At 42.7% G+C, this 25023-nt stretch overlaps 1 protein-coding gene across 4 annotated transcripts in view; it reads left to right on the top strand.

Annotated features, from left to right (window-relative positions):
* RMDN2 (regulator of microtubule dynamics 2) overlaps positions 1 to 25023 on the top strand; it is a 166390-nt gene that overhangs the window by 87026 nt on the left and 54341 nt on the right. For all 4 annotated transcript variants that reach the window (XM_030198119.1, XM_030198116.1, XM_030198118.1 and 1 more), the window contains exon 6: positions 15403 to 15478. In XM_030198119.1, coding sequence (XP_030053979.1) covers positions 15403 to 15478 — 76 coding nt within the window. The remainder of the gene's footprint in view (positions 1 to 15402; positions 15479 to 25023) is intronic.

Raw genomic sequence — 25023 nt, 5'->3', positions numbered from 1 at the left:
CCAGTGAGACAGCCAGCGAGCCTTACCACCCATTGTACCTTTGGCCATCCCACTGCTGAGGCAATGCATTCAGAGGCAATTAAACAGTCCTCTACATCATCCCTCTCCTCCATTTTCTCCATGGTAACTACCTGATACGCCCCTGACTTGCCCATGCTCCTCTCAGAGAGCCTCCCCCCCAGAAAAAGTTGTGCGTTCTGGAATTTGAGCATGCAACTTATAGCGACTAAGGGCAGTTATGCACATAAGCTGATTGGTGCCAATTAGCACCGATTAAGTCCAATTATAGCAAATAATTGGTTATTAATTGGAGTTATGTGTACAACTGACCTTATTCTATAACTTGTGTGTGCCAATTTGCACGCTAGTTGGAGTTTGAGCATGCAAGTTTATTAGAATTTAGGGGTTAACTACTGGCAGCAAATGCAATTTACACATATTCAGCACCACAACTAATCCACATAGCGGTGCCGAATATACATTTTCTAAGACACTACAGCAGTGTTTGAATAAACAAATGCTTGCGTTAAATATTCACCTCAAGTTTCCATAGCTTCAGTAGCACTGTTGTCCCTGGTTCGTCCACTCCCAGGGCCTTCTTCCTAAAAAGGCAGCACTTAAAATGCAGTGTCATGCTGCACACTTGATATGCTTTGTCTGGGCTGTTATATTCAGATGCAGGCAACACAGTTCAAACACTACATTTGGGAGACTAAAGACCACCTTTAAGCTCATGGAGTGTGAGGACACATTTGAACAGGGCAGCTCTGATTGGGGAAAAGCTCTAAGCATGTAATTATTCCCAGGGCCGCCGAGAGAGGGAGGCAAGATTCCCCTGGGCCTGGCCTCCACGGGGGGCCTGGCGCTGGGGTCTGTCTCTTTCCTGCTCTTGATGGGACCCGGGTGATCATGTCCCGACAGGAGCAGGAGAGAGAAAACTCCAGCGCCATGCCCTCCTTAGAGGCTGGGGTGCACACACAGGGCTATGGGGCCTCTGGTTTGGCTGGCGGGGGTCCCCAAGCTGTGCCAGCAGAAGCCTTCCTCCAGCGATGTTCTACGCCACATTGCCTGCCCTGCGGCTGCTCTACCCCTTACATCACACATGCGGGGAGGGGACCCGTTTCAGGCTTCTTCAGGGGAAACTGTCTATCTTATAAGCATGCTGCTGAGACCTCATGTTCACCAGCTGGTGGTGAAACAGGTCCCCATTGGGATCAGGATGAAGTCAGAGCACAGTTAAGTGCTTTTTTTCTGTGTGACCAGATACCAGAAATGTAATTACATTATATGTTTGCTACACATTTTTGAAGAAGCTAAAAAGAATGTTGGGAGGTTTTTGCCAATGATTGGTCTGGGTTGGAAGGAGCTGTGGTTCTTATGCTGAGAGCTTACTGGGTTAAAAAAAAAGTTCACCATATTTAGAAGTGTGTTGGGAAATTATTATTCAAGGTTAGAGTTTGTTTCTACATTTTGGGGGTTTAAGCTGATCTTCTTTTGTGGAATTGTTCAGTGTTTTTTTGTATTTAGTTTTTAGCATGTAATTTTTTCTGTTAGCTTGCTAGTTAGTATTTGAATCTAAGCTACAGGAATTTATTTCTGTTGGTCAACCTCATTTCATCCCATCAGTCTTCTGGTTTAGTGTGAAGCACAGAGGGGCCCTTTTACTGAGATGCGTAAGCGTGTATGCGCTCCTAACGTGCGCCAAAATGGAGTTACCGCCCAGCTACTGCGTGGCTCTTGCGGTAATTTCGTTTTTGGCACACATCTGATATGTGCGGCTGAAAAATAATTTTTATTTTCGGACGTGCATATCGGACAGGCGCAGGTCATTACCGCCCGGTTACTGTGTGAGAATTTACCACTAGGCCAATAGCTGGCAGTAAGGTCGCAGACCCAAAATGGACACGTGGCAATTTTGATTTTGCCGCATGTCCATTTTTGGCAAAAATGAAGGCCTTTTTTACAGGTGCACTGAAAAATGGATCGGCGCAGGCCCAAAACCTGCGCCTACACTACCGCAAGCCATTTTTCAGCGCATCTTAGTGGAAGGATCCTAGCGGTTCTAACTATATACAGATATGCTAATTTCTAAAGACACCACTAGATGGAGTGGGTGACCTATAGGACAGAACTACCATACTGTTATGTTGGGAGATCTTAATTAAATATTTGGATGAAATACACAGGCATGGTGCTCTGAAAGACAACTATTTCAAAGTATGCATATTATAAAGGTAACATTTTTTGTGTGAGTGCTGGACATTTATTTTTATTAGAACTTAAGAACACTAAGGTGGATCTCAGGTGAGCAAACACAGCTGCCCAATGCAATTACAGTACAATGCAGTTCTACTGATTTTTTCAGTCACTTATATGAGTGGATTTGTCATGTTTAGCAGACTGCACTGTGAATGCAAGTAAACATAGTTGAAAAGGGGGCGTGGTTATGGTCATGTCCATGTTTTAATTGGCGTAAATCCCGTGTAGAGTGGGTGTATTCTATAGTAACGTGCATAGATTTTAGAAATGCCAATGCCCCACCCATGGTCACGCCTCCTTATCAACTATGCACTTGGAATTTACACGCACCATGTTACACAATATACTTAGCAAGTTCTGTGTGTAAATCCTAATTAATGCCAATTAGTGCTGATAATTGCTTGTTGACATCCAAGTAACAGTGCTGATTACCTAGTTAACCAATTAAGATCCTATTTATTTATTTATTATTACATTTGTACCCCGCACTATGTACCTGTCCGAAGGTTTCTTGGATCCATGTTCAGTCTTCATCTCCACCACCTCCACTGGGAAGCTGTTTAGTGAATTCAGCACCCTTTCCGTGAAGAAGTATTTCCTCAAGTTACTTCAGAGTCTATCCCCTTTTACCTTCATCCTGTGCCCCCTCATTCCAGAGCTTCCTTTTACTTGAGAGTCACCTCTATGCATTTATATATTAGAGATATTTGAATGTTTCTATTATATCTCCCCTCTCTCACTTTTCTTACAAAGTATACATATTGAGATCATGAAGTCTGTCACCATATGCTTTATGATGAAGACCACTGACCATTTTCGTAGCCGCCCTCTAGATTGTTTATATCCTTATGAAGGTGAAGTCTTCAGAACTGTACACAGTATTCTAAAAGACGTCTCACCAGAAACGTATATAAAGGCATCTTCACCTCGCATTTGAAACCCCTCCACAACCCCCCACCCCCTTTCTCAAATATTTGCTTTGATGTCAATGGAGACTGTCAGCTGAGGAAATAGACAGTCACATTAGCAGACAGAAAATATTTTATGTTGTGTTGTAGTTTATAGTGGTTGCTTAGTATCTTTTCTAATTTTCAAGAACTTTGCACCAGACAGGCTGTTTCGTCAAGCACTGCACTTGATATATGAGGTTTACAAATTGGTGTGCAGTTCCTCACTGGAAGAATTTGGCTAGTTCATACTGTAGTATTTGAAGTGTTCAGTGCAGATATTTTTCCCTTCAGAATGTGCGCACTTGGTGGGCCTGTCCAGTGGTAGCACGCCATTTTTTGGCATGGACCCTAGCAGCTGTCATAAACTTCTGCTTTTCTGTGAACATCTTTACAGTGACCAATACAGCATCTGTGTGTTTACAAAATTGTGAGGATCTCCTTAGGACTGAGGATTGTAATTTCAAGTTACAGTTATTGCCTCAGCTTGAAATCTTTCCTCCTTCTTGTCACGCACAGACAGGAAATCTTCACTTTTCAACGTTTTCTGTTAGCAACCGTTTAACTACAGTATGGGAAAGGGAAAGGGGGTGGGATTTGATATACTGTCTTTCTGTGATTAAATCAAAGAAGTTTCTATATTATATACAGGTACTTCTTTTAGGCAATGAAGGGTTAAGTAACTTGCCCAGAGTCACAAGATGCTGTAGTGGGAATTGAACCCAGTTCCCCTGGTTTTTAGGCCACTGCACTAAGCATTAGACTACTCCTCCACTATTGAGTATGCTGAGGTTATCTGATAGAACCACAGTACTTAAAAGAAGAATGATGGGTGAGCTTCCTATCCATACCCCCATCAATTTTGTTTTCCAATTTATGACAAATATTGTGTTTGGTATCCCAAAAGGAACAAAGTAATAACATTTTTATCATCGTCTTTCCCTCCACACTCTTGAGAAGTTCTTGGTCCTGTTCTTATGGCTGACATGATCTGCGTAACCTTAGTAGCGCTTTAGAAATGTCAAGTAGTAGTAGTAGTATGTTTAGCTAACAAGGTCTATCCATCCTGTTTTGATCACAGCAATCTCTTTTCCCAAGAGCTTATGACACTCTTCCAGAGTGACATTGTTTAGTGGCAGTGTTTGCTATCTAATCTATGTCAAATGATGTTTTGCTTCTGCAAAGAACTTGTAAAATGTATTTTGTTTTCTGGTTACCTTGCAAAAAAGACAAGCAGATTAATGGGGGAATTTTTCACTTGGTCTGCCAAGATGCAAAACTCCTTGTGGACTTTGTGTTGAGTTTGTAAAGGGAAACATATGTTCTTACTTACTGTTTAATGATGGAGTGGATGAGTAGCCACTGGTTAGTGCAGTGAACTGAGAACCTAGGGAACTGGGTTCAATTCCCATTGCACTTGCGTGTGACTCTAGGCAAATCACTTAACACTCTATCACTCCCACTCCAGGTACAATACATAGATTGTGAGCCCTCCAGGGACAGAAAAAGTACCCTCATAGTAAAATGTAAACTGCTTCAATCAGTGCATATTTTCTAGCGAAAAAGGTGCCGGTACTCAAATGCCAGGCCACCCTTCAGGGGGTGGGGTGATCACTAAGGGACCCACCCCACAATAGCCAGGCCCCCTGCAACCAGACACAGAATCTATGACAAGGCAGAATTAATGTGTAGATCTTGAGCTCTTTCATTAAAACTTGGGGACCATGGGTCAATTTTAGCAGACAATGAAAAAGGTGCTGGTACTCAGTACCCCCAAGTACCCCCTCAAAAAAAGCCCTGGCTTTAATTGTACCACAGAAAGGCAATATATCAAACTCCATTACTCTAATCTTGTTGACTTATGCACTTGCTTTTTATGCAGGTAGTTTCTATAGGAAATAGTTGGTTAGTTTGAAAATTCAATCTCCATGTGTTATTTTCCCATCCCACTTCAAAATATGCTTCCAAGAACTCTTCCCCTCAGTTTTCCTGAAAGTAAAGTATGTGTGGAATCTCGCACGTATGCTTTAGTCATATTGAGGTGATGGTAGTCTGTACTGTAACTACCACCATCATATGAATTTCTCTCTATCTTTCCTACCACATGTGAGTGAAATGTATTGCCCTGCTGAGATCTGGATGTTGTAAAATGATTTCACCAGGTGAAGGCACTCAGAATAGACAGGAGAAATTTTATTCTGGTCCACTCAGAAATGCCTGATGCTTTTACTACTGCAAGGAGAGAACCCAGGGCTGGGGCAGGTTAATTGGCATTACTGAAGTATCTATTGGTAGTGGCAACTTAAAACTGTCCCTTATAAGTATTAATCTTAGGCCAGTAATATTGCTTGAAGAAAAAGAGAGACAACATTATTTGACTATAAATACCAATGTTGTGCACTCTGCCTGTGGTATCTTACTTCATATGTACTTCCTCATCATTTTATCTACAAAATGTGCCATTATAAAATTTAAACATTGCCTCACTAATTTGAAAATGTATTAGAACTAAAGAGCTATAAATGAAAATCTGTAAAAGAAAAAAAAAAAAAGTATAATTTTTTTTCTGAGAGTTTTTACAACTTGTGTTTTCTGCTCCAACATGCTCTATGTGCTTAATATTACAGCAGGAGGATAGGACATCTACTGAGCTCATACTGCTTGGACAGAGGGATGATAGAAACAAGGAGGAACACATTTGCAGGGCTGGGTTAAGGCATAGGTAAACTAGGCATGCTTCTAGGGCTCAAAAGTTTAAGGGAGGCCTGTTAGATGTGCTGAGAACTCGAGAGGCTAAGATTGGCAATAGATTTTTTTCAAAGTTCTACAGATTTGTAAGTTACAAATTCTGTATCTACTATTACTACTTATCACTTCTATAGCGCTACAAGGCATACGCAGCGCTGTACATCATACACGAAAAGACAGTCCCTACTCAAAGAGCTCACAATCTAAATAGGACAGACAAACAGACAGAACAACTAGGAGGTAAGGGATAAAAGGTACAGGGAAGTGAGTAGTGGTTAGGAGTCGAATGCAGTGTCAAAGAGGTGGGCTTTAGCCTGGATTTGAAAACTGCCAAGGACGGGGCTAGACGTACAAGCTCAGGAAGTCTATTCCAGGCGTGAGGTGCAGCGTGAAAAAAGGAACGGAGTCTGGAATTAGCAGTAGAAGAGAAGGGGACAGACAGGAGAGATTTATCCACAGAACGGAGTACTGGAGTGGGGGCATATGGAGAGACAAGAGCGGAGAGGTACTGGGGAGCAGTAGAATGAATGCACTTATAAGTTAGTAAGAGAAGTTTGAATTGAATGCGGAAATGGATAGGGAGCCAGTGAAGTGTAGACCGGAAATGGCAATCGCCACTACGGCAAATGTAAGCCACATTGAGCCTGCAAATAGGTGGGATAATGTGGGGTACAAATGCTACAAATAATAATAATAATAACTTGAGGAGAGGGCTAATGTGAGCATAGTGACTCTGGCGGAAAATGAGTTGCACAGCAGAGTTTTGAACAAATTGAAGAGGAGACAGATGGCTAAGTGGGAGGCCGGTGAGAAGCAGGTTGCAATAATCTAGGCGAGAGGTGATGAGAGTGCGGATGAGGGTTCTGGTAGAGTGTTCAGAGAGGAAGGGACGGATTTTGCTGATGTTATAGAGAAAGAAGCGACAGGTTTTGGCAATCTGCTGAATGTGAGCAGAGAAGGAGCGAGAGGAGTCGAAGATGACCCCAAGGTTACGAGCTGATGAGACAGGGAGAATGAGAGTGCCATCTACAGAAATAGAGAAAGGGGAAGAGGAGAGGTGGGTTTAGGGGGAAAGATGAGAAGTTCAGTTTTGGCCATGTTAAGTTTCAGATGGCATTGAGACATTCAGGCAGCGATATCAGAAAGGCAGGCAGAGATTTTGGTCTGGATGTTGGTTGAGATTTCGGGGGTAGAGAGGTAGATCTGGGACTTATCAGCGTAGAGATGGTATTGAAAACCGTGAGACGATATCAGAGAGCCAAGGGAAGAAGTGTAAATGGAGAACAGGAGAGGACCAAGAACAGAACCCTGAGGTACACTGATTGGTAGTGAGATAGAAGTGGAAGAGGATCCACCAGAGTGTACACTAAAGGATAGCTAAAGAAGGATAGCTAGTTTAGCCCTCTATCGCTCTCTAATCCTCCCCCATTCCAGTATAGAGACTGTGTAGTATCTAGCCAATGGAAAAGCTGCTCTAGTCACAAGGAGCAGGGGCTGAGCTATAAGAGCTGGGGGGGGGGGGGGGGTATGGTTCTGCAAAGAGAGTTTTTGGTAAGCTAGTGAATGCGCTATGGAGGGAGGAGGGTTGTTTAGAAGAGGTAGGAATATGAGAAGAATGATGGAAAACATGAGAGGGCTGCTGCTGCTGCAGGCTAAAAAAAACAACTGCCAATAATTTATATAATGGTGGGCAGAGCACCTTCGGGTCAGGGGCTCTGACCAAGGAGCTGATGAAGAAAGCTACCGTGAGCTCAAGTAAGTAGTTATTGGCCTCACAATGTAGAAAACAGTTCAGTGTGGGAGTTAACTTGTGCAGTACACATGGGAACACACTGCATTAAAATTAGTAATGATGTCACTAAGTATTCCTCAATAATGCACAGAAGGAAACTATGACTTTTATCATGCACATGTGAGAAATTTTTCTCCAAGTCTGGGGCAACATAGAAGGATTATTTGATAAGATTTAGTGCTAGCTTTTGGGTTTAAATAACAGTTATATCTTTTTTTTTCCAGTGGCCAGATCAAGTGCCTGCAATTTTAAAAGACAGATGGGAAGTAACAGCTTATGTGTGTGTGCCAGCATACCTCTGCACTTGTTCTGCACATAAATGTCTGCTTCACAAAACTTTTATGTGAAAGAAACGTTTGCAACAGGGGCATAGCTACGTGTGGGCCTGGATGGGCCCAGGCCCACCCAATTTGTCCTGCTCCTCCAATCCAGTGCTGGTCTTCTAGGTGCCGGTTAGGCTGCAGTGAGAGTGCTGCACAGCCTTTCAGTTCTGCCCTGGCTCAGCCTCATGCATTTTCGCAGCCGGCAGCAAAAGCAGCAGCTCTCCAGAGGTCTAGTCCTCCTACTTGCAGTAGCCATTTTTTCTTAGTGCGGGACTGCGGGTCGAAGGTCAGAAAGTAAGCTGCTCTAGTGCCTCAGCACGCCGCTGTGCTCTATTGCTCTCGTCGTTCGCCATTTTTTCTTAGTGTGGGTTGCGGTCAGGAAGTCAGCCGCTGCTACCGCAGTGCTGTGCTCTACTGCCGTTCTTTTAGCCTCAGAGTGCCAGTTCCTGCCTTGCATTGCTCCCCAGTGCCCCCCCAGTGCCCCCGCAGTGCGCAGGTCGGTGCCGCACAGAAACATTTGTGCGTACCAGTGCCGCCAGGTTTCCTCCACTGAGTCAGCAGTATCTGGACTGCTGGAAAAGACGTTATTGGGCCCTTGCTGCCTGGGTCAGCCTTCAGTTGGGAGTGAGACCCCCAGAGTCAGCACTCACCCATGGCCCCAAACTGGAACAGGAGTCAGAATATGGAGCACAGTCTGGAAAGCTCTCGGAGTCTGCACCTGCCACCACATGCACACAAATTTGGTCTGAAGCCCACCTGCCCAGGTAAAATAAATGCTTTTTAACATGTACAGTGAGTGTTTGCTGGTGGTGGGCTTCTGGGTGGGGGTGGGCTCTTCACAGCCTAGGGGAAGAAAGGTATATTGAATCATTAAATATGCATTTTCCCCTAGGCAGTGTAGAGCCCATCCCCACCCATAAACCCGCCAACAATTAATTACTTTTCTGGGTGGGAGTGCGCTCAATGCACAGGTTAAAATAATAATAATAATAATAAAGTTGTATATCTTTTTACGTTGGCGAGTTTTGGGGTGGGGAAGTTCTCTGCTGTGCCCTGCTTAAAATTAAAAAAAAATGTTTTATATTTAATGTAGGTAGGTTTCTGGGTGGGGGTGGTGCTCTGCAGTGGTGTGCTTCAGACATGCCAGACTATGGTGGGATGAGTACTACTACTACTACTACTATTTAGCATTTCTATAGCGCTACAAGGCGTACGCAGCGCTGCACAAACATAGAAGAAAGACAGTCCCTGCTCAAAGAGCTTACAATCTAATAGACAAAAAATAAAGTAAGCAAATCAAATCAATTAATGTGAACGGGAAGGAAGAGAGGAGGGTAGGTGGAGGCGAGTGGTTACAAGTGGTTACGAGTCAAAAGCAATGTTAAAGAGGTGGGCTTTCAGTTTAGATTTAAAGGTGGCCAAGGATGGGGCAAGACGTAGGGGCTCAGGAAGTTTATTCCAGGCGTAGGGTGCAGCAAGACAGAAGGCGCGAAGTCTGGAGTTGGCAGTAGTGGAGAAGGGAACAGATAAGAAGGATTTATCCATGGAGCGGAGTGCATGGGAAGGGGTGTAGGGAAGGACGAGTGTGGAGAGATACTGGGGAGCAGCAGAGTGAGTACATTTATAGGTTAGTAGAAGAAGTTTGAACAGGATGCGAAAACGGATAGGGAGCCAGTGAAGCGACTTGAGGAGAGGGGTAGTATGAGTAAAGCGACCCTGGCGGAAGATGAGTAGGGGGTAGGGGGTAGGACAGGGCTGACACTAGGCTACAGGGAGGGGTGGGGGGTAGGGTGGGGCTGATGCCTAGGTATGGGATGGATATGGGGAAAGAGAGGGGTGATGCCAGGTTATAGGGATAGATGGGGGGTAGTGTAGAGAAAGGAAGGGCTGATGCCAGGCTACGGGGATGGATGGATGGGGGGGGGGGGGGGGTAGGAAAGGAAGGGTAGGGCTAATGCCAGGTTATAGGGATGGATGAGGTGAGTAGGGAAGGGAAGTGTAGGACTGATGTCGGGCTACAGGGAGGAATGGAGGGGTAGGGAAGGACAGAGCTGATGCTGGGCAATTGATAAGGGTTGGTCTGTGTTCTGCATGTGACCAAAGTGATTCTTCTGGCATGTGGTTTGTGTTGGGACCTATATCAGTCTGAGTAGTCTGACTTTTCCAGTGAGATGCGTATTGTTGTTGTGTATATTCACTGCTGCCTTTTTAAAGGTACTGTTATTAGTATTTGTGTGTTCAGAATTGGTGGTGTTAAAGTATGCTACATAGGCTTTGAGTATGTATGTGGTTTATATTGATGCTGGACAGCTGTTGGGCAGACTGTTTATTAGAAATCCTTCATCAAGTGTACTTTAAGGCATCTCAAGAAATGCTACTCTCGCTTATATACATAGTGCCTACCCATATTAGCTCTGGGCCCACCCAAAATGTCAGGTCTGGCTACGCCACTGTTTTGCAAAGCTAATATCTATTTTATTTATGCCATTATCATTAATTTATGCATTACTTCACAGTAATCTAAGACAATAGAAAAATTAAAATATGAATTCTATAACCACAGTAATTAATTTGCCCACAACTACATGGAGGCAAGATAAAGAAAATAACATTTAAAAAACAGGGAAAAAACTACTGGAATAAATCTAATCAGTGGAAGACATCTGCAGCCAAGTACATAAGTAATGCCATACTGGGAAAAGACCAAGGGTCCATCGAGCCCAGCATCCTGTCCACGACAGCAGCCAATCCAGGCCACGGGCACCTGGCAAGCTTCCCAAACGTACAAACATTCTATACATGTTATTCCTGGAATTTTGGATTTTTCCAAGTCCGTTTAGTAGCAGTTTATGGACTTGTCCTTTAGGAAACCGTCCAACCCCTTTTTAAACTCTGCTAAGCTAACCGCCTTCACCACTTTCTCCGGCAACGAATTCCAGAGTTTAATTACATGTTGGGTGAAGAAAACTTTTCTCCGATTTGTTTTAAATTTACTACACTGTAGTTTCATCGCATGCCCCCTAGTCCTAGTATTTTTGGAAAGCGTGAACAGATGCTTCACATCCACCTGTTCCACTCCACTCATTATTTTATATACCTCTATCATGTCTCCCCTCAGCCGTCTCTTCTCCAAGCTGTATAGCCCTAGCCTCCTTAGTCTTTCTTCATAGGGAAGTCGTCCCATCCCCGCTATCATTTTAGTCGCCCTTCGCTGCACCTTTTCCAATTCTACTATATCTTTCTTGAGATGCGGCGACCAGAATTGAACACAATACTCAAGGTGCGGTCGCACCATGGAGCGATACAACGGCATTATAACATCCTCACACCTGTTTTCCATACCTTTCCTAATAATACCCAACATTCTATTCGCTTTCTTAGCCGCAGCAGCACACTGAGCAGAAGGTTTCAGCGTGTTATCGACGACGACACCCAGATCCCTTTCTTGGTCCGTAACTCCTAACGTGGAACCTTGCATGACGTAGCTATAATTCGGGTTCTTTTTTCCCACATGCATCACCTTGCACTTGCTCACATTAAACATCATCTGCCATTTAGCCGCCCAGTCTCCCAGTCTCGTAAGGTCCTCTTGTAATTTTTCACAATCCTGTCGCGATTTAACGATTTTGAATATCTTTGTGTCATCAGCAAATTTAATTACCTCGCTAATTACTCCCATTTCTAAATCATTTATAAATATATTAAAAAGCAGCGGTCCTAGCACGGACCCCTGAGGAACCCCACTAACTACCTTTCTCCATTGTGAATACTGCCCATTTAACCCCACTCTCTGTAAACAGCATATATATTGTAGAAAGTCATAGAAGTAGCCCTAGTATCCGCTTTCATTTTAAGAAAATATAGGAGCTGCTTGGGGTCGGAAAACAAAAAACAATTACCCTCATAAGTAATAAAACAAGAACAAGGAAATTTTAACAAAAGCTAGCAACAAGGGCCAGAACCCTATAGCCTAAGAATTCTTGTCTCCTCTTGTTTGTCACTGTAGATAAATCAGGAAATATACTTATAGTTGGCCCGATAAACTGTTCCTGAATATGATTGAAGTATAAACGAACATTATTCCGGTCCATTTTCAATGCAAAGGTGACCAATGAAGTCAATCTTCTATAGCAACCTCAGTGGAGATTTCCAAAAGCTGTCAAATCCATAACCTTGAAGGCCGTAGTAAAAGATATTGAGCTGTTACTTCAGGCATATGAAGTATGTCTTTAAAATGTTTCTGCACCATATTAATCAGGAAAATCAAGGAAGAGTTAGTGAAGTTCAAGAAATGCTAATTGTTCCTTTTCAACTGATTCTTCGTGTATTCAAACTTCCAATGGACAAAATCTCTCTAATTAAGCTGGTATTCATTTCTTGCAAAGCAGAGATCTTAACTTCTGCTTCCCTGAGACTTGACCGTTGGTCATCAGCTTTTTGTGCCACAAAATTGACTTTAATCCACTACTTTCTTAATTACTGTAGTTAGGGAGCTATTGCTCTCCTGACCTCCTAAATGACATCCATTGTCATTACAGCAGGTTTTAAAAGTCCCCCACACAGTCACTGGAAGTAAAGACTCCCTTTCCCCAGCTTGCCTAGTACTCACAGAGACACAGACAAATGTTCCAGTAAGCATCATTCACTTACAAGGGCCGGGGAGGATGCTGCAATCAGAGATGCTTTCAGTCCAGACGGAACTACCTTAGCTAGCATAGGTCTGGACCGCTTTTGGGTCATGGAGGTACTGCTCTTTGATGGGGGCGCAAGGAAACTCTGTCTATGCTGCTCTCCTCTCCTTGCTGCTGTGGAGACATCAAGGCAGAAGCTGAAATGCCAGCCGAAGTACTGGGGTCTGACTGCCAAACAAGGGGTAAGTTTTTGTTTTCCCTCTCCACTTCCCCATATCAAAGGAGAAAACGAGCAGCAGCATTAGGCGGGGAACAGGAGAATGTAGGAGCTCAAAACAGCATGACCACTCCCAAAGCACAGGAGAATGTAGGAGCTCAAAACAGCATTACCACTCCCAAAACCATCTTGCCCGCAATAACTTAAGTATGGACTGTCGTTTAGACAGAGTTGAAAATCAAGGATCGAATGTAATGGAAGATTTTAAAGATTGTTTTTCAACTCTGCCTTGACCGACAAGTACACTCAGGGTATGTATTTTTGATTAGAAGTAATTCTGTTTGTGTGAAAGATAAGATACAGCTCTAATTAATTTGGTATGTGAAGGGAGAGGTGGAGCCTGTTTCGAGTTCAGACTGGCCACCTGGACTGAGAAACATGTGACCACATTCCCACAGTATGACTTGTTTACCTAAACAGAGAAATTCTCAGGCATTCTGTAATTTTCCTTGGCTCTGAACATGAGTTCTAAGTATAATAAAAAAGGGAGTCTGTCAGTGAAATGGGGAGCTCGTCTGTGAGTAATGTACGTACTACGCAGAGAACCATATTTCCTGGTTAAAGACACTCCTGGCTTTCGTTGTGAACAGGGCTCCCCCAGCTGATAAGAGCCTGGATGATATAAGGAGCAGTGATGTATGTACAGATATGATGTATGTATAGTGTATTATTGCTTCTTTTCCTGGTGTAGAAACTCCTAGCATTGCTTGGATGTAGGGACCAGCGATGTAATGATGGTTTCTTTTTCACTATACATAGGTATTGTTTCTTTTCAGTTATCTAGCTTAATCATTGTGTATATAGCGTAATCATTGTGTATTTTAGACAATAATGAACCTCTAATAAAAGTCTCATTTACCTAATATGAATCCAAAAGAATCCACAGTAATGACTGAGTAGTCTGTGTCGGTGAGGCAGGCTGTAAAACCAGGGCAGAACACCCTTCCTCTTATTCTCCAGTCTTTCATTAACTCTATCCTCTCCCCCTTTCCATCCAGCGTCTCCCCTCTTTCTCTCTGCATCCTTCTAGTGTCTCCCCTCTTTGTCTCCGCATCCTTCCAATGTCTCCCCCTCTTTCTCTCTGCATCCTTCCATCCAGTGCCTCCTCTTTCTCTCCCTATCCTTCCATCCAGCACCTTCTCTCTTTCTCTCCTACCTTTCCATCCAGTGTCATCTGTCTTTCTCTTCCCATCCTTCCACCCATTACCCTCTAACAATCCTTCCTATTGTCTCCCTCTATTTCCCCTTCCTTCTAGACAGTTCTCTAACTCTCTCTCTACCCTTTTCCATTCAGCATGTCCTCTCTCTCTCCCACCCCATCCTTTCAGTGTCTTTTCTCTTTCTCACCCTACCCTTCCATCCAGCATCTTCCCTCTTTCTGCCCCCTTCTTCCAGCATTTTCCCTCTCTCTCCGTCCTTTCATCCAGCATTTCTCTGTCTGACCAGCTAGGGTCTCCCCCGTTTTCTCCCCAGCAGCTTCTCTCTCCTGCCCTTTTCCATGTCCCCTCTTTCTCTCCCTATCTTTCCACTCATATCTCTCTCTCTTTCTGTACCCCTCTTCCATCCAGTGTCTTCCCTCTTTCTGCCCCCTCCTTCTAGCATTTTTCCTCTTTCTCTCCCTCCTTTCATCCAGCATTTCTCCTCTTTCTTTCTCCATATGACTAGCCAGGGTCTCCCTCTTGCTCCCCTTCCTTTTCCCCAGCAGCTTGTCTCTCCCCTGCCCTTTTCCATGTCCCCTCCTTCTCTCTCTCTCTACTCTCCAGCGTCCTCACTGTTCTTTATTCTCTTCCCTCTGCTCTCTCTGGACACCTTCTCCCCCTTCCCCTACCCTTGCACCTCCTTCCTTCCCTGTCCAGAGCATCACTTACGCAGCCTGTTCTTTTTCAAGGAGTTAAGCCGTGGGTGGAGCAGTGAGCCGGAGGGTGGTCGCTCCCTGGTCATGCTGCTACTGCCACCGGCACTCCTCTGCCATAGTTTCTCCTCTCCCTGTGTGCCCCTTGCAGCGGCAGAGTATCTCGGAGAGCCATTCCAAGCAGTACCCCATGTTTCCTCTCTCCTTCTGGCCCTATTACAGCAGGTCTGCATTGGCAAGATTAAAACCAACACGGGTGGGGGAAAGGTTTTCCCTTTGTTTATATCTCCAGTGAATAGATGTGTATCTAGTTGACAAATAAAGCTACAGCCAAGTTTTAACCCAATGGTCCAGATTCTAGTGTATTCATTTATGTGTTAGGAATAAGTATAATTGAAAGAGGTTGGGGAGCAATTGGGACTTCCCAGTGCCACTGACACTTTGCCTAAGGAATAATAATACTACATGTGGTTACTCTGGGGGAATGTTTTTTGATACCAGCTCACCTGAAATCGGAGGGGCAAAAATTCTTAGAGCTATTAATCAAGTAATTCTCTCTTGTAACTCTTGCAGGTTTGCAATTTTGTGTGGCTACATATCTGAGGTAGAGAGCGTGCAGAATAAGATCAAGAATGGCTATCTTTTTAAGGTATGTGGCAGCAGTTGTTCGAAGCAGCTGTACTGCTTCATTTACTTACTCTGACAGTTCTAAAATCAGAGCCCTGGGGTGTGTTTCACTGTAGAAGCTAGCGTTTCGGTTAAGAAATTACTTGCATGAACAACATTTTGTCTATGCTTGTAACTGACAGGGCTTTAAATATCTTTACATTTAGAAATTTCTAGATCTTTTTTTTTTTTCATTGTTGTTTCATCTTAACCAGTCAACTGTAAAGTTTAATTTTATAGGAATCAAAAAAGGTAGGCTAGCATGCGCTTTTATGTTTATTTATTTATTTAGATTTTGCTCACACCTTTCAGTAGTAGTTACATTCAGGTACACTGGGTATGTTGCTGAATGGTATTGGGTTGCTTTGATACTGATGGGCTGATGATCAGAAGCCCTGTGCTGTTCCAAACAGCACCCTAAAAATAGCGCCAGAACGGAGCGGGCTATAATGCTCCTATGATCAAAGCTAATAGCATGCAAATTTATGCACACTATTAACTCTTATCATAGGAGTACTTCTGCAGAAGGATGGTGCATGGGCATATGCCTAAAAGACAATCCACCCACAGAAGTTGTTTGACAGGTCCAGGCTGTCAAAAGCTCAAGCAGCAGAAGAGGTTTGACAAACCTAAGTCTGCCCCCCCTCCAGGTCCCCCACCCCCAAAACACAAAAACCCTGGTGGTCCAGTGGGACTGCTAGCTTCCCTCCCACCCACATCGAGCAAAAACGCCCTGCTGGTCCAGTGGGACCACTATCTATCTAGCTAGCCCCCCCTGCCCTCCTTCCCGCCCCCATTTCCTGGCAGCCTACCTCTCCATAGTAGTAGTTGGAGGAGGGAGGGACTAGCACTCCCTCCCTCCTTTGAAGGCACCTTCCCAAAATGGCGGCATCCTGCCCTGTCCGGTGCGTGCTGGGATGCGCTGGGCAGGGCTTAACTTCCATATATGAATTGATCCCTGTCCGGTGCATCGCCACCATTTTGAGAAGGCGCCCGAAGACTATTACGGAGAGGTAGGCTGTCGGGGTGGGGGGGGGGGGGGCTAGCTAGATAGATAGTAGTCCCACTAGAACACCAGGGCATTTTTGTTCGATGTGTTTGGGTCTCCTCATTCCTCCCTCACTGGCAAACCCTAACACCAGCTCTGAGCTGGTGTAGAGTTTGCAGCAGTAGAGCACCCTTGTTTGGCGCGCTGCTCACTGATCATGAGGGAGGAATGTGGGAGACCCTTGTTTGCATGCATTTGCATGCAATTAGCGTTCAGAGCCAGCAAGTGCGTTATTGCACGTGTTCACCGGCTCTGATCATTGGGCGGGAGCAAACTTTCTTTCATCTCAACCTATTCTTGATTCACTTCAATCTGGTTTCGCCCTCTTCATTCATCTGAAACAGCGCTTGCTAAACTCTCCAATGACCTGTTCCTGTAGAAATCAGCTGGCAGTAAATGCCGAGACACCCATTTATATTCCTATGGGCATCTCAATGTTTACCACCAGCAACTCTCCTGGACCAGATGGTATTCATCCCAGAATACTGATAGAACTGAAAAATGAACTTGCGGAGCTATTGTAAGTAATATGTAATTTATCCTTTAAATCGAGCATGGTATCGGAAGATTGGAGGATGGCCAGTGTAATGCCGATTTTTTAAAAAGGTTCCAGAGGAGATCCGGGAAATGATAGACCAGTGAGTCTGACATCGGTGCCAGGCAAAATGGTAGAGACTATTATAAAGAACAAAATTACAGAGCATATTCAAATACATGGATTAATGAGACGTGGAGGGGCATAATCGAAAGGGACGTCCATGTTGTCATGAGGATGTCCTTGCAGAACGTCCCCCAACCAGGGGCGGGGAAACCCGTATTTTCAAAAGAAGATGGACGTCCATCTTTCGTTTCGATAATATGGTCAGGGAGGTACAAATCCTGAAATTTGGTTGTCCCTTGGTCGTTTCTTATTTTCAGCGATAATGTAAACCATGGACGTCCATCTCAGAAACGACCAAATCCAAACCATTTGGTTGTGGGAGGAGCCAGCATTCGTAGTGCACTCGTCCCCCTCACATGCCAGGACACCAACCGGGGCACCCTAGGGGGCAGTGCAGTGGACTTCATAAATTGCTCCCAGGTACATACCTCCCTTACCATATGTGCTGAGCCCCCCAACCCCCCCCCAAACCCACTACCCCCAACTGTACACCACTACCATAGCCCTTACGGGTGAAGGGGGGCACCTAGATGTGGGTACAGTAGGTTTGCGGTGGGTTTTGGAGGGCTCGCTGTTTCCTCCACAAACGTAACAGGTGGAGGGGGGATGGGGCTCGGTCCACCTGCCTGAAATGCACTGCACCCACTAAAACTTCTCCAGGGACCTGCATACTGTTGTGATGGACCTGAGTATGACATTTGAGGCTGGCAATCAATATTTTGAAAGATGTTTTTTGAGGGTGGAAGGGGGTTAGTGACCACTGGGGGAGTAACGGGACATCATCCCCGATTCCCTCCGGTAGGCATCTGGTCAGTTTGGGCTCCTTTTTGTGGCTTGGTCATAAGAAAAACACGACCAGGTAAAATCGTCCAAGTGTTCGACAGGGATGCCCTTGTTTTTTCCATTATGGGTCGAGGACGTCCAAGTGTTAGGCACGCCCAAGTCCCGCCTTTGCTACGCCTCCGACATGCCCCTGTGAACTTTGGCCGTCCCTGCGACGGAAAGCAGTTGGGGATGTCCAAAATCGGCTTTCGATTATACCGATTTGGACGACCCTGTGAGAAGGACGCCCATCTTCCGATTTGTGTCGAAAGATGGGCGTTTGAGTGGAGGAGTAGCCTATTGCTTAGTGCAGTGGACTTTGATCCTGGGGAACTGAGTTTGATGTCCACTGCAGCTCCTTGTGACTCTGGGCAAGTCACTTAACCCTCCATTGCTCCTGGTACAAAATAAGTACCTGAATATATGTAAACCGCTTTGAATGTAGTTGCAAAAAAAATCTCAGAAAGGCGATATATCAAGTCCCATTTCCCTTTCCCCTTTCCTTTCAAAAATGAGCCCAATAGTCAGCATGGATTTAGTGAAGGGAAATCTTGTCTCACCAATCTACTACATTTCTTTGAAGGGGTGAACAAACATGTGGATAAAGGTGAGCCGGTTGATATTGTGTATCTGGATTTTCAGAAGACGTTTGCTGATGATACAAAGTTATTCAAAGTAGTTAAATCACGGGAGGATTGTGAAAAATTACAAGAGGACCTTACGAGACTGGGAGACTGGGCATCTAAATGGCAGATGACATTTAATGTGAGCAAGTGCAAAGTAATGCATGTGGGAAAGAAGAACCTGAATTATAGCTACGTCGTGCAAGGTTCCACGTTATGAGTCACCGACCAAGAAAGGGATTTAGGTGTCATCGTTGATGATACATTGAAACCTTCTGCCCATGTGCTGCTGCGGCTAAGAAAGCAAATAGAATGTTAGGTATTATTAGGAAAAGAATGGAAAACAAAAATGAGGATGGTATAATGATGCCTTTGTGTCGCTCCATAGTGCGACCGCACCTCGAATATTGTGTTCAATTCTGGTCGCTGCATCTTAAAAAAGATATAGTGGAATTAGAAAAGGTGCAATGAAGGGCAACAAAAATGATAAAGGGGATGGGACGACTTCCCTATGAGGAAAGGCTAAAACGGCTAGGATTCTTTAGCTTGGAGAAAAGGTGGCTGAGGGGAGATATGATAGAGGTCTATAAAATAATGAGTGAACGGGTAGGTGTGAAGTGTCTCTTTATGCTTTCCAAAAATACTAGGACTAGGGGGCATGTGATGAAGCTACAATGTAGTAAATTTAAAACAAATCAGAGAAAATTTTTCTTTACTCAACATGTAATTAAACTCTGGAATTCGTTGCCAGAGAATGTGGTAAAGGCGGTTAGCTTAGTGGAGTTTTAAAAAGGTTTGGACGGCTTCCTAAAGGAAAAGTCCATAGACCATTATTAAATGGACTTGGGGAAAATCCACTATTTCTGGGATAAGCAGTATAAAATGTTTTGTACTTTTTGGGGATCTTGCCAGGTATTTGTGACCTGGATTGGCCACTGTTGGAAACAGGATGTTGGGCTTGATGGAGCTTTGGTCTTTCCCAGGTCACCAGGATCAAAGCCCACTGCACTAACCATTAGGCTACTCCTCCACCCCATTAAAGTAAAATAAGTTCAAAGTTTTGAAATTGTTAGATAAATGTGAATTTTCATGCCAGTACACTTGAATTATTCTAGTTTAAACCAAAAATGAAGTTTGTTTTTGTTTGCCTCAATGCATTCTATGGAGGACGAATTAAGAAGTTTATTTTTCTTTATGCTGTATCATGATATGAGTTATTGTGATTTTATTGTATATTTTTATGTGATGTAAACTGCATTGGGCCCTACTAGGGGATTTATATGGTATATAAGAATTGTATTGGCATTGACATAGACCGACATTTCTACTAATACTACAGCTACTTATGATTTCTATAGCGCTACTAGGCGTACACAGTGCTGTACACTTGAACATGAAGAGACAGTCCCTGCTCGACAGAGCTTACAATCTAATTATGGAAGAGAAAACAAGCAATTCACATCTACCCGTTTCACTCCACTAAGGATTTTGTATACTTCCATCATTAAACTCTGGAATTTGTTGCCAGAGAATGTGGTAAAGGCGGTTAGCTTAGCGGAGTTTAAAAAAGGTTTGGACAGCTTCCTAAAGGAAAAGTCCATAGACCATTATTAAATGGACTTGGGGAAAATCCACTATTTCTGGGATAAGCAGTATAAAATGTTTTGTACATTTTTGGGATCTTGCCGGGTATCTGTGACCTGGATTGGCCACTGTTGGAAACAGGATGCTGGGCTCGATGGACCTTTGGTCTTTACCAGTATGGCAATACTTATGTACTTATATCTCCCTCAGCCGTCTCTTCTCCCAGCAGAACAGCCCTAGCCTCTTTAGCCTTTCCTCATTTGAAAGCAGTTCCATCCCCTTAATCATTTTGGTCGCCCTTCTTTGAACCTTTTCTAATTCTGCTATATCTTTACTATAAGACTCTTTTGTCTCATGCATTCACTCTAACAGCTTTTGCATTTTTACACCTATTATGTAAACTGCACTGAACCCTAGTGAGGGGATTTTAGTGGTATACAAGACCTGATTTGAATTCAATTCAATTTTAACTTGAAACAGACTAATGGAATGTACGTTGGCTTTGAGTGTTTGCAAGCCATTCTCTGATTGTCTGACCTAGTGAGAAAAGGAACCTTCACAGAAACAATTAGAGGAGAGCAATGAATGCCACTGAAGAGAGCAGAGGTGCTGCTAAGAGTGTGAGAGAATCTGTTGTGTGAGAGAAAATATTAGGTCTTGAAAGTGGGTGTTTTTGATGACAAACAATAATCGTTGGAGTGTTTGATGATTGAATGTGAAATTTGAAAAATGAATTTCCAAAGTTTAGATTAATTCTGAGGAAGCCAGTTTTCTGAGAGTGGTATCTGTGAGCCCTCTGGGACAGAGAAAGTAATATAATGTGTACAGCGCTATGTACATCTAGTAGCGCTATAGAAATGATTAATGGTACGTTATATTTCAAGATAACTTAATAATTTATTGAGAAGGAGTTTAAAATAGATAAAAGGAATATTTTCTGAGAAATTTTAACTATTTCAGATCTGTCAGTTTAAAAGTAAAGAAACATTGTTTTCTGATAGAAAGTTACTTGAAAGAGATTCTTAATTGCAAAATAAAGTGTTATCTACAAGAGAGCTTTTAAAACTCAGAGAAGAAAAGTACCAACCTTGACTGAAACGTACCTTGTTTTTTTTTTGTCAGAGTGAAATATTTAAAAGCACAGAAAAAATTGAATTTTTTCTTAATTTGTGGAGTTAACTTTAAAAGGGAGTATTTGTTCCTGAATATTACTGGGGACCATTTTTTTCCTCAGAAATTAAAAAGAGTGAATGGTGTGTGAGATTTGAGATGAGTGCTGTGCAGCTGAAGAGATCCAGAATTCAGAAGACTACAGCCAAACTCTCCTATTAGTTAGTCAAGGGAAAGTAATCAATAAGAATAGGAATGAAACATAGAGAGGTTTTTTTTTTAAGTACTTCTTTATTTTTCTTAGAAAAACTACAGTGCAGGTATCCTGTGACAGGCAGGCGCATATTTTAGTGACACATACAGGGAGACAGATTCTCTTTCTCCTATTATTTTTATTAAAAAGTGAGATTACAGGGTGAAGATACAGATGAAGTCAACAAAGTCAGATGAAGAGACAAAGAATTAAAGAAAGCTTGAACGGTTAAGTAGAGGAAGAAGACAAAATGTAGGGACTATGGGACTCTAATTATAAACAAAAACAAAAAACAACCCATAGATATTATACTTACAAGTCAGAAATTTGCTAAGTAATCTTGAAAACGTTCTGAGAAAGAATGAGAAGCAAATTTTAAAGCACTAAAATAAATTTCAATTATAACTTAAAATAAAAAGCGGGCCCTGTTTACTAAGTATTTCAACTGTCAAATGTCATGTCTCGTATTTCAGAAACATGTAGACCAAATAATAGGGTGGGTAGGTTCTTCCAAAATACACAAGACGCGATGATTCTTGTATACTATTTATTGAAAAACATCAAAAGACTTTTGGTGTTTTTCAGTAAATAATATACAAAAATCATCATGTCTCCCTTGTATCTTTTAGAAGAGCCTACCCACACTACTCTTTGGTCTACGTGTACTACAGTCGTAGGGACAGAGCGTTCCTCCACCTGTGGCTGACTCTCCTGCTCATATTTCAGAAAAACAGGTCAACTGTCACCAGGTGCAAAAAGTCCCTTTCTTGTTCTGACCTCTTTGTCAGTGAGCTGGGTTTTTTTCAGTAAATTCACAGCAAGTTCGCCCATATGTAGCTTACTTTACCTTATCTGGTTCTTCTTTGTCCAGTGTTACAGTGGTCACTCCGCACAACTTACCTAATAGTGAGAGTTACTGAAAACCCTGTGGGAAAGAAAAATTGTTTTGAGTAACTAGTTTTAAACACTAGATTGAAATTATTCAACCTAAGTAACCTGAGTTGAGAGAACTACTTAAAAGTAACCTGATATTTCACCATTTTGCTGCCTACTGCAAAATTGTACTTCGAATTGTATTGATCTGAATCCAGTAGGCAGTTTTTAATATTTTTAAACTATTTATTCTAAATTTTAAGATTTTAAAAAAGTTTTACAAAACTATATTTGTGCAATAAATTCTGTTGTTTGCACTTCAATTTAGCTTGATGAGCATCTTTGCATTGAGTGGGAAGTTTAGAATCTTGTGACACCTATCGATTCTCTTTAACATCAAGAACCCGCACATTTTAACCATGTTATTCTAGTTTTCATCCTTTCTTGGCTTAGCCTGATTGGATGGAGTAATTTCTTTTGTAAAGTAGAGGCTGACCTAATGACAAACTAACGTAGGAAGTGTTGTTGCTTAGGAAAATTTATTAAAGGCACCTAAGCAACACTTCCTATGTTGGTTTGTCATTGGGTCAGCCTCTACTTTGTTCTGACAGACTTTTCTATAGAGGTCTTTGCCCTGTTTGCTGCTCTGTAATTTTTTTTTGTACCATCTCACTCCTGAAAGTTGACTCAGTCTGAGGTAACTTGACTGTTCACAACTACAGATAGGTAAAAGTAGGACTGAGTTTTCCTCTTAGCAGAGGAAGGCTACAGTACGAAGGACATGCATCACTTTCTCTTTCTTTGGTTTTGCACTGTATGCAGAGGCTGGCTTCCTTGGAAGTTCAGTTTAATTTTTATTTCTGTGTTTAGTTCATGGTTGCTTATTCTGTACTGGTAAAGGTCTGTGTTCTGCATGTGTGAAAGAGACATGGTTTTCTGTTAGCATTGACTGCAGGATCAGTCTGTATTAATCTGTCTTGTTTAGTTTTCCAATAGGTTTATTAATGTTCTAGTGCCCACTGTATTGTTTATGGTGCTGTTTTTTCCTAGGTAGAACCTTGTTGTGTGACTTGTGGTATGATAGAATTTCTCAGGAGGTCCTGTAGTGTTTTGTATTACTTCACAGTATGCCTGGAACTGGATTTTGGATTTGGATTTAGACAACATCTTTCTCAGTAATAGCTCAAGGTATTCAGGTACATGTATTTTCTTCTCCCTGGAGGGCTTACAATTTAAGTTTTATATCTGAGGCAATGGAGGGTTAAGTGACTCGAGTTAAGATCTCAAGACGCATCAGTGGGATTTAAACCTGGCTTCCCTGGTTCTCAGCCTGCTGCTTTAGCCATTAGGTACAGATAATACATATAATCTGTATTAGCTGTACCTAATATTTGGTAACTCAGCAGCAAACTAAAGGCTAACAGAGTTGAAACCTCATAGCCATTTGGCAACCTATCAAAAACATTGATGGGTAAATTATTTTGTGGTTGCCAGTAATCTTTGAATTTCTGTTACGGTACTGCTGAACATTACTCTTTACATGGTCAACAGGAAGATTCTGAACTGGGACGCTAAGGCTGACTGAGCCAAGTGTTATTGTAACTACTACTCTGTTTACTATCTTGTATTATTTTGCTGTGCATTATTTTTGGTACATAATTTCCTGGCATCTATACAGTGTGTATAATACCATTAGCAACAGAGGTACTGAGAGAGGCTGCTGATGGACAGTGAAGGTATTCAACCCTACTGTGTTCAAAAGTGCCTCTATTGTCCCCACCTTTTTTTTTAATAAGAATGGTAAACTATAAGTGAACATGTAGGGAAAGCATGCAGACAATGTCTCATGGAATTCTTTCCAACCTCCCTGCAAGTGTTTATGAATGTATGTATGTGCACGTCTGTGTGTGTATCTGTAAGAAGTGCTCACAAGGTATAGTAACGGAAAATTTTTGCTCATGTCAAATCAATCCTTTGCTTGCAAAGAAAAAGTTTTCCTCACATCAACTTTCCTCCTTCAAACTTGGACTTATATAGGCTCTTTTCCACTCCCACAGCATAGTACCAAGTTCTAGGGATGGCACCATAATACTTTGTATAAAAAGGAAGAATGCACTAAACTTAACGAGCCATTAACGTGCAAGTAGTAAACCCTGGCATGACCTAAAGACTTCTCCCAGCCATTTTCCGATCACGGTAGCGGCTAACAAAAACGGAATGCAGATGAGCAAATTATTATTATAATGTGTAGAAACTGTATTGTAATGAGATGCACTACCGTTTTCCAATTGCCTAACCGTGGAAAATGTAACGAGAGGTCTGTACCTCTCGTTGCGGCGGCGCGGAATTGAAAAACTTCTATAAATGTAACAAAAAAAATCGGGGGAAAAAAACTTCCGAGTGCTCGTCAGGGATGTCCTATATTGACGTCCTTCACTCGAAACAACGCCCAAGTGCTCGTCAGGGACGTCCTTTATGGACGTCCTTCACTCAAAAAAAAAAACACCCTTAAGCCTTAGAGCTGGTTATTATTTGTCTTGTTTAATACTGTTGC

The sequence above is a fragment of the Microcaecilia unicolor genome, chromosome 3 (assembly GCF_901765095.1).
Source record: "Microcaecilia unicolor chromosome 3, aMicUni1.1, whole genome shotgun sequence".
Classification (NCBI taxonomy): Eukaryota; Metazoa; Chordata; class Amphibia; order Gymnophiona; family Siphonopidae; genus Microcaecilia; species Microcaecilia unicolor.
This window is presented reverse-complemented; position numbering and strand designations above follow the sequence as displayed.